We start from the raw sequence: 16020 nt of genomic DNA, 5'->3' as shown, positions 1-16020 counted from the left end.
GTTTTAGTTGGTTTTTGTTGCGTAATAAAACTGACACTGGGTTAAGCCTAAATTTCGTGCCACGTGTTGTCCTTTCCCACTATAAGTCCCGAGGTCTAAGAATCAGAGTAGAGTGAAAAACAGACACTCTACATGCCAGTACTGCCGTTCGTTTTCAAATTGGAAGATGATATGACCATCCACACAATCAGTGCCTGCTTGTCTAGTGCACATTCCTACCATGACTTCTCTATGCTAGTGGCTGTTTCTGTCATCTCCATGCTTCCAGTCATTAAACCCATGAGTAAAGTGGCTGCTTGTTCGTGCTGTGACCTTGCAAGGAAAGCAGAATACTCTATCGTTTGAAGGTGAATAACAGAGCTACGTTCGCTGCACATGTTTCCCTGTCAACGGGTGCTTACGTGTGAACAAGGACTTTGAGCAGTATCAGCGACATCCTTGGCATGAATCACACCGGAGTTTTGGAAGTCTTTATCGCAGTTTCGGCAGTCCTCACTACCTTTTGCAATCCAATGGCTTTGCATGTCTTCTGAGATACTTTACCCCACAGCCCAATGTCACTCATAAGTTGTGCCTCTTTCAGCTGTATGCATTAGTTGGACTTGAGCTCCAACTCGGCCAACTCCGGGTCCAGTGCCACGAGTAGTTTCGTTGTTGAAGTTGACTGCACAGCATCATCTTGGCCTTCATCTTCATGATCTTGAGTTTTTAGTTGGAAAAAATTATCTAGTTTAAAAAGTTTAGCTACTTCTCGTCTCTTTTGCTTCTCGCGTAGCTGGTGCTCTTTCCTTTTTTTCACTCTCGATTTGTGTGTAAAATGCATCTCTAGAAAAAGGGCATCTAGAGTCTGTTTACATCAAGTTGAGAATAACATGTGCCTGAGTCCTCATGGCTTCGTTCCGCTCTTGCTACATCACTTATGTCAATACCGTTTACCCTTACCCTTAATCCGACCCTGTATGGGCCCCACTCTAGGCTTGGGCCCCGGGCGACGGCCTGATCTCCCCCTCCCCTTAATCCATCCCTGACTCCAATACCCTGTAACTCTAAAGGGTGAAAACTATTATAGAACATTTTCTTGAACATTTTGCCTTTTGATTTTTCTGGTGGTTAAATCATTGATTGTCAATAATATCATTTATTAATTTCACAATATTTGTTTCCTACCATTTTCAACAGCTATGTGAGTTACCTTATAGAAATCACTGTTGAATTTAAGTATACTGATATAATTTACCTATTCCGTCTGCTTTGACTAGCACCAGTTTTCCTTCATTTAGTTCCAATCTGGTTTTAAAAAAGAAAAACAGTATATTACAAGTTCACTGATGTTAGCTAAGCTCTGTTTCAGAGCATTTGCAGAATTTTTTATGTTTCTCAGCATTAGGATTTCATACCTCTCTGATGGCAGACCAACTAATTTTTGCACTCTGAATTCATCTGTAAAGTCCTTGCAGATTTTGCCATCTTTGCATATGTTAGCTAGTAAAAGTTCAAATAATTCTGGCTGATTCCTGCACTCCACCAGCAAGCGACGATGACCAGTTCGATTAAAACTTAGGTATCCCAAGGCTGTAGCACAAGAATCACGAACCTGAAACAGCCAGATATTTTGTTGCTTTTTATGTTAATGCTCATTAAAATGAGAGATAATGGTGAAGAATAAAATGCTTTTTAAAACCTTGCATCCAATTATGGTTTTAAGTATTCTATTATCATAGTCCGTATTACACAAGCTAGTTTAGTGCGTGCTACTCCAACATTATATTGACTACTTCAATTGCACCCTTAAAACAGTGACCTCATTTTATAGTTTCCTTGCTGTCTATTCTTAAGAAGTCTCCTGAGAATGAAAACTGGAAGGTAGTTTTATATTTAAGAGTCCCATGCACTAGGAACTGGAATCTAACTGTTCAGAGTTGTTTGACCCTAACTACATCTCTTGTAAGAAGTACACATTTTGTGATCAGGGCACAGCAAGAGATCATGGACTGATATGGTTTAAAACAAAAACCTGTGGGACTGTTGGGCGGGAGAAAGAGCGCCAGCCTGGGGCGGTGGTGACTCATAACCGATTAATGCAATTTCTGCAGTCAGGAGCGAGTCTCAATTAACATCGAGACAAAGAGTTTTGATAAAATCAAGCAGAGGAGCCCATGGATTCATTGGCCAGAGGGGAAAAACCAGTTCCTTATGGAGACGATAAGTCTGCGAAAATCCAGGACCACAAAGGATCCCACAAGGCATGCATTTTTGAATAGCGAGGCACAAAAGATAAGGAGTTATCTTTGGCCCTGTTGATTCCATGCACAGAATGAGATATGAATTGTGGCCATCCAAACAGATCCAGACCCATCATCACACCATCGAGACTCATCCAGACACATTAACTGAAAGCAGCCCAGCAGGAGATTTGTATAATCGAATGGATATATATGAAGGAGCTCACAGAAGTAAAATACCTCAGAACAACAGGTCAAAGGAACAATGACCACGAAGAGAGAGATGACAAGAAGGAAACACAAGCAGGAGGAGAGTGAAGCAGAGATGCAAGCAGCTGGGACCCAACATCTTCCCTAGCTCCACGAGCCTACAATTGACAACAGCAGCAATTGGCTGGATGGGTGATTGTACGTCTTCGATCAATCTCTAAGGAGTCTTGTTCTATAATTTTTAGTTGTTTTTTGTGTAATGAACTAACAGTTGGGTTTAAACCTAAACTTTGCATTACGTGGAGTCCTTCCTGTAATTCCCGAAATCTACGAATCAAAGTAGAGTGGAAAACAAACACCCTACAATCTGAGCTGGACTGAAGCCACCTCCGAGTAGTAAAAGTAGAGCATTAAATTATATGTAGCTCACAGCATTAATGAATTCCTTTTTACTCCAAAAGTTATGAAGTAATTTAGGAAAATATATGATAACCACTTTAAAGTTTCTTGCATCATGAAAAATACGTGCACACAATCAACAGGGTAATTTTAGTATTTGCAGCATTTTCTGTTTTCTCAGAGGCTTTCTTTTACCATTCGAGGCCTTGAAAGCATCCAGCAACACTTCCTGTACACTTAAAAAACATTTTACATCTATTGCAGCAAACCACTACTTCAATAAAATCAAAAAAACCCAGTCCAAAAGCATGAATGCAAACTTACCTGAAAAATGTGTGTGTCCCTTTAAGAGATGCTGACAGTGCCACTGTCCGTCTCTTTACATGCTGGGTTTCCCTGGCGTGGTTATGACCCAGCGCTAGGGTCGAAATTGACCGTAATGATGTCAAGTCGGCGTGATGTCACCAATATGCCATTTTTTTTGTGCCGGCCGCTAATACCTACCGACAGCATTACTGAGAAGATCAAAATGAAGGAGGCTATGGGACCTGCCACCATTTGCCGAAAGATCAGCCGCTGCCGCGCTTTTGCCATTTTTTGCCGGTAACGGGTGGCGTTAAGCCCCTGAATTTTTAGCCCTATATTTTTGTTTGTGTTTCCTTTACCTGTTCCCTCTCGGCGTATAAATGTGGACAAAGGAGTTCCACAGCTCCCATTGTAATAATGGCGTCAGAAATACCTGCACTTGTCTGAGTAAGAGAGGACAGCAGCTGTCCTGTAAGGAGAACAATTGTACAAACTGGTCAAAATATTATTACTGGACAGTATATTTTCAATAATTAATCTTAATAGATATTGTGTATGAACTGAAAAGACAGAAGCAAAGCATATTAAATAGCCCAACTTCTTGAAGAACTGTAGTATATTGTGCAGTTTTGGTCTCCTAATCTGAGGAAGGACTTTTTTGCTATAGAGGGAGTGCAACAAAGGTTCACCAGACTGATTCCCGGGATGGCAGGACTGACACATGAAGAAAGACTGGATCAATTAGGCTTATATTCACTGGAATTTAGAAGAATGAGAGGAGATCTCATAGAAACATATAAAATTCTGACGGGATTGGACAGGTTAGATGCAGGAAGAATGTTCCCGATGTTGGGGAAGTCCAGAACCAGAGGTCACAGTCTAAGGATAAGGAGTAAGCCATTTATGACTGAGATGAGGAGAAACTTCTTTACTCAGAGAATTGTGAACCTGTGGAATTCTCTACCACAGAAAGTTGTTGAGGCCAGTTCATTAGATATATTCAAAAGGGAGTTAGATATGGCCCTTCCGGCTAAATGGATCAAGGGGTATGGAGAGAAAGCAGGAATGGGGTACTGAAGTTGTATGATCAGCCATGATCTGATTGAATGGTGGTGCAGGCTCAAAGGGCCGAATGGCCTACTCCTGCACCTACTTTCTATGTTTCTATGTTTTTATATATAAACTTAAGGGATGATCAAGAATGAACGATACATGATTTGAGTCCAAAATCAATTTAGGATTTATATATGGACAAGTGGTACTCAAAACAAGGAAACCATCACCAATGGGCTCAGCTGTAATTTTTTTAAATTCTTCGTTCATGGGATGTGGGTGTTGCTCACAAGGACAGCAATTATTGCCCATCCCTAATTGCCCTTGAGAAGGTGGTGGTGAGCTGCTTTCTTGAACCGCTGCAGTCCGTGTGCTGAAGAACATAAGAAATAGGAGCAGGAGTAGGCCATTTGGCTCCTCGAGTCTGCTCCACCATTCAAAAAGATCTGATCTTGGCCTCAACTCTACTTCCCTGCCCGCTCCCCATAACCCTTGACTCCCTTATCATTCAAAAATATGTCTATCTCCACCTTAAATATATTCATTGACCCAGCCTCCACTGCTCTCTGGGCTAGAGAATTCCAAAGATTCATGACCCTCTGAGAGAAGAAATTCCTCATTTCTATTTTAAATGGGTGACTCCTTATTCTGAAACTAGTTCTAGATTCCCTCACGAAGGGAAACATCCTCTCTGCATCTACCTTCTCAAGTCCCCTCAGAATCCTATACATTTCAATAAGATCAACTCTCATTCTTCGAAACTACAATGAATATAGGCACAACCTGCTTAACCTTTCTTCATAAGACAACCCCTTCATCTCAGGAATCAACCTCGTAAACCTTCTCTGAACTGCCTCCAATGCAAGTATACCCCTCCTTAAATAAGGAAATATAAACTGCACGGAGTACTCCAGGTGTGGTCTCACCAACGTCCTATACAATTGTAGCAGGGCATTCCATTTGCCTTTCTGATTACTTGCTGTACCTGCATGCTAAATTTTTGTGTTTCATGTACAAGGACCCCCAGATCCCTTTGTACCTCAACATTTTGTAATCTCTCCCCATTTAAATAATAATTTGCTTTTTTATTTTTCCTACCAAAGTGGATAACCTCACATTTTCCCACATTATACTCCTTCTGCCAAATTTTTGCCCGCTCACTGAGCCTATCTATATCCCTTTGCAGATTCTTTGTGTCCTTCTCACAACATGCTTTCCCACCTATCTTTGTATCAAATGCAAATTTGGCTACATTACACTCGATCCCTTCATCCAAGTTATTAATATAGATTGTAAATAGTTGAGGCCCCAGCATTGATCCCTGTGGCACCCCACTAGTTACAGTTTGCCAATCGGAAAATGATCCATTTATCCCGACTCTCAGTTTTCTGTTAGTTAGCCAATCCTCTATCCATGCTAATATATTACCCCCAATCCTGTGAGCTCTTATCTTGTGCAGTAACCTTTTATGTGGCACCTTATCGACTGGCTTCTGGAAATCCAAATATACAATATTTACTGGTTCCCCTTTATCCACCCTACTCGTTACATCATCAAAGAACTCCAGCAAATTTGTCAAACATTGTTTCCCTTTCATAAAACCATGCTGACTCAGCTTGTCTGTATTATCATAGAATCATTGAAGTTTACAGCATGGACGGAGGCCAACAAGAGGCTATCCAGCCTAATCCCACTTTCCTGCTCTAGGTCCGTGTTATGTATTGATGCTTGGGGTCACTAAACACCAGGGGGCGCCACTGTTGGAGGTCATCAGGCTGTACGCGCGAGTACGCAGGCCCTGGTATATAAGAGTGAGTACCATGTCATGTGCACACTTTGGGCACGAATAAAGTTGAACCAGATTTGCACCTGAGTGAGTTTACAGTAACGAGTCTTTCGAGTCATTATATACATTACATTTGGTGACGAGGTAATTTATGAACCTTCGCGTGCACAATGGGCACCATTGGAATTCTGGAAAGATTCGTGGATGGCGAGGATTGGGCGGATTTTATCGACCGCCTGGAACAGTATTTTGAGGCCAACGAAATGGAGGAAGCTGGTGATGCAGTTAGGTGCAGGGCGGTTTTCCTCACCGTTTGTGGTCCAAAAAGTTATGGCCTCATAAAGAATCTTCTCTCGCTTGCACGTACAACGGACAAAGAGTATGGGGATTTGTGTGCTCTGGTGCATGAACATCTCAAGCCAAAAGAGGGGATTATCAACTCACGTTATCGCTTCTACACTTATTTTTATGCTGAGGGCCAGGATGTGTCGGGATTCGTCGCCGAAGTAAGACATCTGGCTGAGCTGTGTATGTTCGAAAACGCGTTGGAAGACATGCTGCGAGATTTCATCAACAATGATGTGATCCTTCGGAAATTATTGGCTGCAGAAATGCTGGATTGGAGCAAGGCCATTGCGACTGCCCAGGCATGCATGGCGACTGATGATAATTTTAGGCAGATATCAATGAAGAATTGGAGCTCCACGGCAAGTACTGTAAACAAGATTGTGTCGTTGTCTGGCAGAGCTGCTTATGGCAGGGCCTACTCGACTGCTTATGTGAAACCTGTAGCTGCTCAAAGTTCGGCAACTGGTACGAATCCGATTTCACCCTGTTGGCGTTGTGGGGGCAATCATCGGCCTCATTAGTGTCGGTTTAAACAGTATATTTGTAAAGGCTGTTCGAAAGTGGGGCATCTTCAGCGAATGTGCCCACAACTGAGCAAGCGTGCTGCTGCTCATCACATTGATGATGATGACCAGTCCAGTGCTGGCCCAGATATGCAGCCCAAGATACCCGAGGAGGAAGTGTGTGGCCTGTATTCGTTCCTGACAAAGAGCCAACCGATAATGGTTAATGTGAAGCTGAATGGTATGCCTGTATCAATGGGTGCGAGTCAGTCGATAATGTGCCAAAGGACATTCAACAAGCTGTGGAAAACTGAGGCTGTGAAGCCTAAGCTGAGTCCAGTCAATGCCGAGTTGCGTACTTACACTAAGGAACTCATACCGGTGATTGGCAGTGTAGTAGTCAAGGTGTTGTATGATGGTGTGGTTCATGATTTACCATTATGGATCATCCCAGGCAATGGTCCAATGCTGTTCGGCAGGAATTGGCTCGAGAAAATCAAATGGAACTGGAATGATATCAAAGCATTGTCCTCGGTGGATGACACTTCGTGTGCGCAAGTGCTGAAGAAGTTTCCTTCTTTGTTTGAACCGTGCATTGGCAATTTTACTGGAGCCAAGGTGCAGATTCACCTAAAGTCTGATGCAAGACCTGTCTATCATAAAGCTTGGTCTATTCCTTACATGTTGAGGGAGAAGGTCGAAATTGAACTTGACAGATTCCAATGGGAAGGGGTCATATCACCGATCGAATTTAACGAATAGGGTAGTCCTATCATTCCTGTGTTAAAGAGCGATGGCACTGTCAGGATCTGTGGAGACTACAAGGTTACGATTAACTGATTTTCAAAACAGGATCAGTATCCGCTACCGAAGGCTGAATACCTGTTTGCCATGCTAGCTGGTGGAAAGCCGTTCACTAAACTGGATCTGACGTTGGCCTATATGACACAGGAGCTTGTCAACACTTCGTAGAAACTCACCTGCATCAACACCCATAAAGGACTGTTTGTCTACAACAGGTGTCCTTTTGGAATCTGTTTGACTGCAGCCATATTTCAGAGGAACCGTCGTGTTTCAAGAAGATATTCTGGTCACAGGCCGCGACACTGCTGAACATCTGAACAATCTTGAAGGAGTCCTACATTGTCTGGACAAAGTGGGAGTCAGGCTAAAATGTTCGAAGTGTGTCTTCATGGCACCTGAATTTGAATTCCTGGGGAGGAAGATTGTTGCTGATGGCATCAGGCCTACTGATTCGTAAACCAAGGCCATCAAAAATGCACCCAGACCTCAGAACATGACGGAGCTGCATTCATTCCTTGGGCTACTCAACTACTTCGGTAATTTCTTACCAAAATTGAGCACTTTATTAGAGCCACTGCACATGCTGCTCAGAAAAGGCAGCAACTGAGTCTGGGGTGTATCTCAGGATAGAGCTTTTGAGAAAGCCAAGAATCTGCTCTGTTCAAACAAGCTGCTTGTTCACTATGATCCATGTAAGCGCCTTGTATTGGCTTGTGATGCTTCATCATATGGGGTTGGCTGTGTACTCCAACAAGCAAATGAGTCAGTTAAGCTACAACCTATTGCGTATGCTTCGAAAAGTTTGTCAAAGGCAGAAATAGCTTACAGCATGGTAGAAAAAAAAGCTTTGGCCTGTGTGTATGGGGTCAAAAAGATGCATCAGTACCTGTTTGGTTTCCGTTTTGAACTCGAAACGGATCACAAGCCACTCATTTCATTGTTTTCGAAAAACAAAGGTATTAATACCAATGCATCGTCCCGTATCCAGAGATGGCCGTTGACATTGTCTGCCTATGATTATGTTATTCCTCATAGACCTGGCACTGAGAATTGTGCCGATGCACTGAGTCGTCTGCTGTTGCCCTCATCTGAAGTGGAGATGCCTCAACCTGCAGATCTACTGTTAGTAATGGATGCTTTTGAGAGTGAAGGAATTCCTGTCACTGCTCAACAAGTGAGGATCTGGACCAGCCATGATCCTATTTTATCGGTTGTGAAACGTTGTGTCCTCAGTGGTGATTGGTCTGCCATACCTATGGAAATGTGTGAGGAGACCAAATCTTACAACCGTTGCAAAGATGAACTATCCATTCAGTCAGATTGTCTACTGTGGGGCAATCGTATTGTTATGCCGAAGAAAGGAAGAGAAAAATTTGTACGTGAACTACATAGCACTCATCCGGGTATCGTCATGATGAAAGCCATTGCCAGGGCTCATGTTTGGTGGCCTGGAATTGACTTTGATTTGGAATCATGTGTGCATCAGTGCAATACTTGCATGCAGCTAAGTAAAGTACCAGCGGAATCTCCGCTGAGTCTTTGGTCATGGCCATCTAAACCATGGTCGAGGATACACATCGATTTTGCTGGCCCTTTCCCCTTTCCTGGGAAAGATGCTTTTTGTTATGGTGGATGCATATTCAAAGTGGATAGAATGTATTATTATGTCATCCAGTAATTCCACAGCTACTATTGAGAGCCTTCGTGTTATGTTTGCTACTCATGGTTTGCCTGACATTGTTGTGAGCAATAAAGGATCTTGCTTCACAAGTCTTAAGTTTCAGGAGTTCATGAAACTCAATGGTAACCTGCATCTTAATGGTCAAGCAGAACGGCGGTTCAAACGATCAAGCAAAGCATGAAACGTGTGACTCACTGCAGATTCGTTTGTCATGTATATTGCTTAGTTACAGGACGAAACCTCACACACTTACCGGGGTCTCCCCTGCTGAAGTACTGATGAAGAGAAGTCTCAAGACCAAGCTTTCTCTTGTCCATCCTAATTTGAATGATGACGATGAAAACAGACATCAAAATCAGCAATGGTATCATGATCGTGCTGCTGTGTCACATGACATCTCTGTCAACGATCCAGTTTATGTGCTGAATTATGGTCAAGGTCCAAAGTGGATCGGTACTGTTACAGCCAAGGAGGGTAACAGAGTGTTTATTGTCGTGTTCAAGAATGGGCAAACATGCAGGAAACATGTTGATCAGATAAAACTGCGGCACACGGATGAACTGGAACCGGTTGAGGAAGATGCAGTCAGTGACCAACCACCAATGTTCATTCATCAGAAGACTGCTGTCATTACTGAATCTGGACTTTCAGTCTCTGATAGAGTCATTACCACTCCCATCAGATTGGTTACTCAGCCTCCAATCACAACTGACTCAGAACGCTCGCCCAGAACTGGAGTTGAACTGAGACGATCAACTCGTGAGCGAAAAGCCCGAGACTGTCTTAATTTATAAAGAGACTGATACTAAGATCTTGAAGGGGGATGTTGTTATGTATTGATGCTTGGGGTCACTAGACACCAGGGGGCGCCACTATTGGAGGTCATTGGGCTGTATGTGCGTGTGCGCGGGCTCTGGTATATAAGACCGAATACCATGTCATGTGCGCACTTTGGGCACGAATAAAGTTGAACCAGGTTTGCACCTGAGTGAGTTTACAGTAACTAGTCTTTCGAGTCATTATATACATTACAGTTCGTAACCCTGCAGGTTATGGCACTTCAAGTGCATATCCAAGTACTTTTTAAATGTGCTGAGGCTTTCTGCCTCTATCACCCTTTTGGGCAGTTCCAGACCCCCACAACCCTCTGTGTGAAGAAATTTACCCTCAAATCCTCTCTAAACCCTCTACCAATTACTTTAAATTTATGCCCCCTGGTTATTGACCCCTCTGCTAAGGGAAATAGGCCCTTTCTATCCACTTTATCTAGGCTCCTCATAATTTTATAGGCCCCTCATAATTTTATACACCTCAATGAGGTCTCCCCTCAGCATCCTCTGTTCCAAGGAAAACAAACCCAGCCTATCTAATCTGTTCTCATAGCTAAGGTTCTCCACTCCCAGCAACATCCTCGTAAATTTCCTCTGTACCCTCTCCAATGCAATCACGTCCTTCCTGTACTGCAGTGACCAGAAATACATGCAGTACTCCAGCTGTGGCCTAACTAGTGTTTTATACAGTTCAAATAACCACCCTGCCTTGGCTAATAAAGTCAAGCATTCCATATGCCTTCTTAACCATCTTATCTACCTGGCCTACTATCTTCAGGGATCTGTGGACATACACTCCCAAGTCCCTTTGTTCCTCTCAGTGTCCTACCATTTAATGTCCCTTTCCTTGTTAGCCCTCCCCAAATGCATTACCTCACACTTCTACGCATTAAATTACATTTGCCACTGTTCTGCCCACCTGACCAGTTGATTGATATCTTCCTGCAGTCCGCAGTTTTCTTCTTTATTATCAACTACACACCTGATTTTAGTATCATATGCAAACTTCTTAATCATACCCCCTATATTAAAGTCTAGATCATTGATGTATACCACAAAAAGCAAGGGACCTTGTATTGAGCCCTGCGGAACCCCACTAAAAACATCCTTCCAGTCACAAAAACAAACACCCTTTGCTTCCTGCCTCTGAACTAATTTTGGATCCAACTTGCTACTTTGCCCTGGATCCCATGGGATTTTACTTTCGTGAAGCTAACTGATCTATAGTTTCCTGTTTTCTGTCTCCCTCCTTTCTTAACTAGGGACGTGACATTTGCGGTTTTCCAATCTGCTGGGACCTCGCTAACATCCAGGAAATTTTGGTGGACTACAACCAATGCATCCACTATTTCTGCAGCCACTTTTTTTTAAGACCCTAGGATATAAACCATCAGGTCCAGGGGATTTGTCCACCTTTAGTCACTTTGGTTTGCTTAGTACTTTTTCTCTAGTGATAGTGATTGTTCTAAGTTCTCCCCTCTCAATAGCTGATTGATTATCAATTATTGGGATGCTTTTCGTTTCTTCTTCCATGAAGACTGATACAAAATATTTGTTCAAAATCTATGCCAATTCCCTGTTTTCCATTATTAATTCCCTAATTTCATCCTCTAAGGGACCAACATTTATATTAGCTACTCTTTTCCTTTTTATATACATGTAGAAGCTCTCGCTGACTGTTTTTATATTTCTTGCTAGTTTACTCTCATAAATTATCTTCTCTCTCTTTATTATTTTTTTAGTCATCCTTTGCTGGTTTCTAAAAATTTCCCAATCCTCTGGCCTTCCACTATTCTTCGCAACATTGTATGCCTTTGTTTTCAATTTGATACCCTTTGATCTATTTTCTCAGTCCACTTTAGCCAACTCTGCCTTCATACCTTTATAATTGCTTTTGTTTAAGTTCAGAACACTAGTTTGAGACCTAGCTTTCTCACTCTCAAACTGAATTTGAAATTCTGCCATGCTTTGATCACTCTGCCCAAGAGGATCCTTTACTATGAGATCATTAATTAATCCAGTCTCATTACACATTACCAGATCTAAAATAGTCCGCTCCTTGGTTGGTTCCACAATGTATTGTTCTAAGAAACCATTCTGAATACACTCTATGAACTCTTTCTCAAGGCTACCTTTGCCAATTTGATTTGTCCAATCAATGATTATTGCCATATCTTTCTAAAAGGCACAATTATTTCTTAATTTATACTCCGTACTACAGTGTAGCTACTGTTAGGGGGCCTATAGAATATTCCTACCAGTGACTACTTTCCTTTATTATTTCTTATCTCCACCCAAATTGATTCTACATCTTGATCTTCTAAGCCAATATTATTTCTCACTACTGCACTCTTCTCATCCTTTATTAACAGAGCTACCCCACCTCCTTTTCCTTTCTGCCTATCCTTCCAAAATGGCAAATACCCTTGAATATTCAGTTCCCAGCCTTGGTCACCTTGCAATCACATCTCTGTAATGGCTATCAGATCACACCCATTTATTTCTATTTGTGCCGTCAACTCATCTACCTTCTTACGAATGCTGCATGCATTCAGATAAAGAGCTTTTAATTACGTCTTTTTATCATTTTTCCCTACTCTCACCCCACTTTCTGATGCACTCTTATTTTTATACGCTCTGTCCCTTCCTGTCACACTCTGGTTATCATTACCCCTATCGCTACCCTGCACTATTGCCTTCTCCTTTCTTTTTTACTTTTTTCATTTCTGGTCCCTCCCCCCACTATTTAGTTTTTGTTATGTTCAGAATAACGTCACAAGACTGTATATTGTAAGCTCAAACTGTTGTGACCTTGGTCTCTTTAATGTAACTCCAGAATGAGGAAGCAGCATGGCAGACTGCCTTTTATACCTGCTTGCCCAGGGTGTGCAGGTGACCCTTGGGTCTCCCACAGGTGCGCCCCCTGATGGCAAGTTTTACACATTGGTAATGTTTACATACGTAACATTATTCCCCTCCCAAAGTCTTAGATACAAGTTATTTACAAGTTGAGGCGATCTGGGGCTCTGCGTTCCCTGGTTGATCGCCTGAGTTGAAATCCTGGCATGGGTGAGTTGGTCGGATCATTGCTGCACTGCAGTGTGGCTGCTCTGATCGGACTGTCGGGCATGGTGGGTTTATCCTCGTGGTTGACCGCGAGGTCAATTGCTGGTTGAGTGTGTGTGGGTGGATCAATGATGGTAATGTCCTCTTCAAACTGTTCTTGGTTGTCAGTGAACCGCAGTTTGGTCTGATCCAAGTGCTTTCTGCACGTTTGTTCATTCAAATGTTTGACAACAAACACTCTATTCCCCTCCTTGGCTAACACAGTGCCAGCAATCCATTTGGCACCTTGACTGTAATTAAGAACAAACACAGGGTCATTTACCTCAGTGTCACATGATACAACCATGCGATCGTGGTACACATTATGCTGGTGACGCTGGGTTCCTACATGATCTTTGAGATCCAGATGGACTAAGGAGAGCCTGGTTTTGAATGCTCTCTTCAGTAGCAATTCTGCAGGGAGAACCTCGGTAAGCGAGTTGGGTCGCGTGCGGTAGCTGAGCAAGATCCGAGATAACCGGGTCTGCAGGGAACCGTCTGTTACACGTTTCAAGCTCTGCTTGATGGTTGTGACTGCCCGTTCTGCTTGACTATTGGATGCGGACTTAAACGGCGCAGACCTGACATGCTTGATGCCATTGCAGTTCATAAACTCATTGAATTCCAAGCTGGTGAAACATGCTCCACTGTCACTAACAAGGACTTCGGGCAAACCATGGGTGGCGAACATGGCCCGGAGGCTTTTAATGGTGGCAGTAGACGTACATGATGACATTATTATACATTCAATCCATTTAGAGTAAGCGTCCACTGCTACTTGGCACCTCTTTCCCAGAAAGGGGCCAGCGAAATCTACGTGGACCCTGGACCACGGTTTGGAGGGCCATGACCACAGACTCAGTGGGGCCTCCCTTGGTGCATTGCTGAACTGTGAGCAAGTGTTACATTGGTGTACGCATGACTCCAATTCCGAGTCAATGCCGGGCCACCAAACGTGCGACTTGGCAATAGCCTTCATCATGACTATGTCTGGTGGGTACTGTGAAGGTCGCGTATAAATATTTCCCTGCCTTTTTCTGGCAAAACTACACTATTCCCCCATAGGAGACAGTCCGAATGGATAGACATTTCATCCTTGCTTCGGTGGAACGGCTTAATTTCGTCTTGCTTTTCCCCGGGAACCGCCGACCAGCTCCCATTGAGGACGCAGCTTTTTACTAGTGATAGCACAGGGTCCTGGCTAGTCGTGACGGGTGACCCCTCATTCTCAAAAGCAACCATTAAAAGAAGCAAGTCTGCGGGTTGCGCCATTTCCACCCCAGTGGTGGGCAATGGTAACCGACTGAGGGCATCAGCACAGTTCTCTGTGGCGGATTACATAGTCATACGCAGATAATGTTAGTGCCCATCTTTGGATGCGGGACGAAGCATTGGTGTTAATACCTTTGCTTTCTGAAAACAGCGAAATGAGCAGTTTGTGGTCGGTTTTGAGCTCGAACCGGAGTCCTAATAAGTATTGGTGCATTTTCTTAACCCCGTATACGCATGCTAATGCTTCTTTCTCAACCATACTGTAGGCTCTTTCAGCCTTAGGTAAGCTTCTGGATGCATATGCAACCGGTTGCAGTTTGCCTGACACATTGGCTTGCTGTAACACACAACCGACCCCGTACGAAGATGCATCACATGCCAGTACTAAACATTTACATGGGTCATACAGTACAAGTAACTTGTTAGAACAAAGCAGGTTTCTGGTCTTGTTAAAGGCTGTCTCTTGAGATTTACCCCAAACCCAGTCATCACCCTTGCGTAGCAATAAATACAAAGGCTCCAGCAAAGTGCTCAACCCCAGTAGAAAGTTTCCAAAATAGTTGAGGAGTTCCAGGAACGAACGCAGCTCCGTCACATTCTGTGGTCTTGGTGCATTCTTGATGACCTCTGTCTTGGAGTCCGCGGGTCTAATGCCGCAATCTTTCTCCCCAGAAATCCGACCTCTGCCGCCAGGAAAACACACTTGGAGCATTTCAGCCTGAGTCCCACTCTGTCCAGTCGCTTTAGAACCTCTTCCAGGTTGTGCAAGTGTTCGGTGGTGTTGCGGCCAGTAATTAAGATATCGTCTTGAAATACCACAATGCGTGGAACCGATTTCAGCAGACTCTCCATGTTCCTCTGGAAGATGACTGCAACCGAACGAATCTCAAAGGGGCATCTGTGGTATATGAACAGTCCTTTGTGTGTGTTAATGCACGTCAATTTTTTCGAATGTTCAGCCAGCTCCTGTGTCAAGTAAGCAGAGGTTAGATCCAGCTTGGTGAACAACTTCCCCCTGTTAGCGTTGCGAACAAGTCATCCGCTTTGGGTAGTGGGTACTAGTCCTGTAACGAGACTCGGCTGATCATTACCTTGTAGTCCCCGCAAATTCTGACCATCCCATCACTTTTCAATACCGGAGCAATTGGACTGGCCCACTCGTTGAACTCGACTGGCGCTATGATCCACTCTCGTTGAAGTCTGTGTCCAGCTCAATCTCGACATTCTCTCGCATGATGTATGGAACCGCTCGGGCCTTGTGATGAACGGGTCATGCAACAGGGGCTAGATGGATCTGCATTTTGGCGCCTGTGAAGTTGCCGATGCCTGGCTCGAATATTGACAGGAATTTGTTTAGCACTTGGGCACACGAGGCATCATCCACCGAAGACAGTGCTTTGATGTCGTCCCAGTTCCATCGGATCTTTCCTAGCCAGCTTCTGCTGAACAGCGTTGGGCCATCACCTGGTACAATCCAGAGTGGTAAATCATGCACAGCTCT

The 16020-nt window shown here is 43.6% G+C and overlaps 1 protein-coding gene across 1 annotated transcript in view; it reads right to left on the bottom strand.

The window, feature by feature from the left end:
• Window positions 1-592: 592 nt before the first annotated feature.
• Window positions 593-16020, bottom strand: part of ankar (ankyrin and armadillo repeat containing) — a 408780-nt gene continuing 393352 nt past the window's right edge. Inside the window, exons 28-31 of the mRNA XM_070873696.1 lie at window positions 3497-3606; window positions 1398-1594; window positions 1238-1287; window positions 593-699 (exon numbers count right to left, since the gene is read on the bottom strand). Of these exons, the coding sequence (XP_070729797.1) occupies window positions 593-699; window positions 1238-1287; window positions 1398-1594; window positions 3497-3606 (464 nt within the window). The remainder of the gene's footprint in view (window positions 700-1237; window positions 1288-1397; window positions 1595-3496; window positions 3607-16020) is intronic.

The sequence above is a fragment of the Pristiophorus japonicus genome, chromosome 3, assembly GCF_044704955.1.
Source record: "Pristiophorus japonicus isolate sPriJap1 chromosome 3, sPriJap1.hap1, whole genome shotgun sequence".
Taxonomy (NCBI): Eukaryota; Metazoa; Chordata; class Chondrichthyes; family Pristiophoridae; genus Pristiophorus; species Pristiophorus japonicus.
Note: the sequence above shows the minus strand (reverse complement) of the source record. Positions and strands in the feature narration are given on the sequence as shown.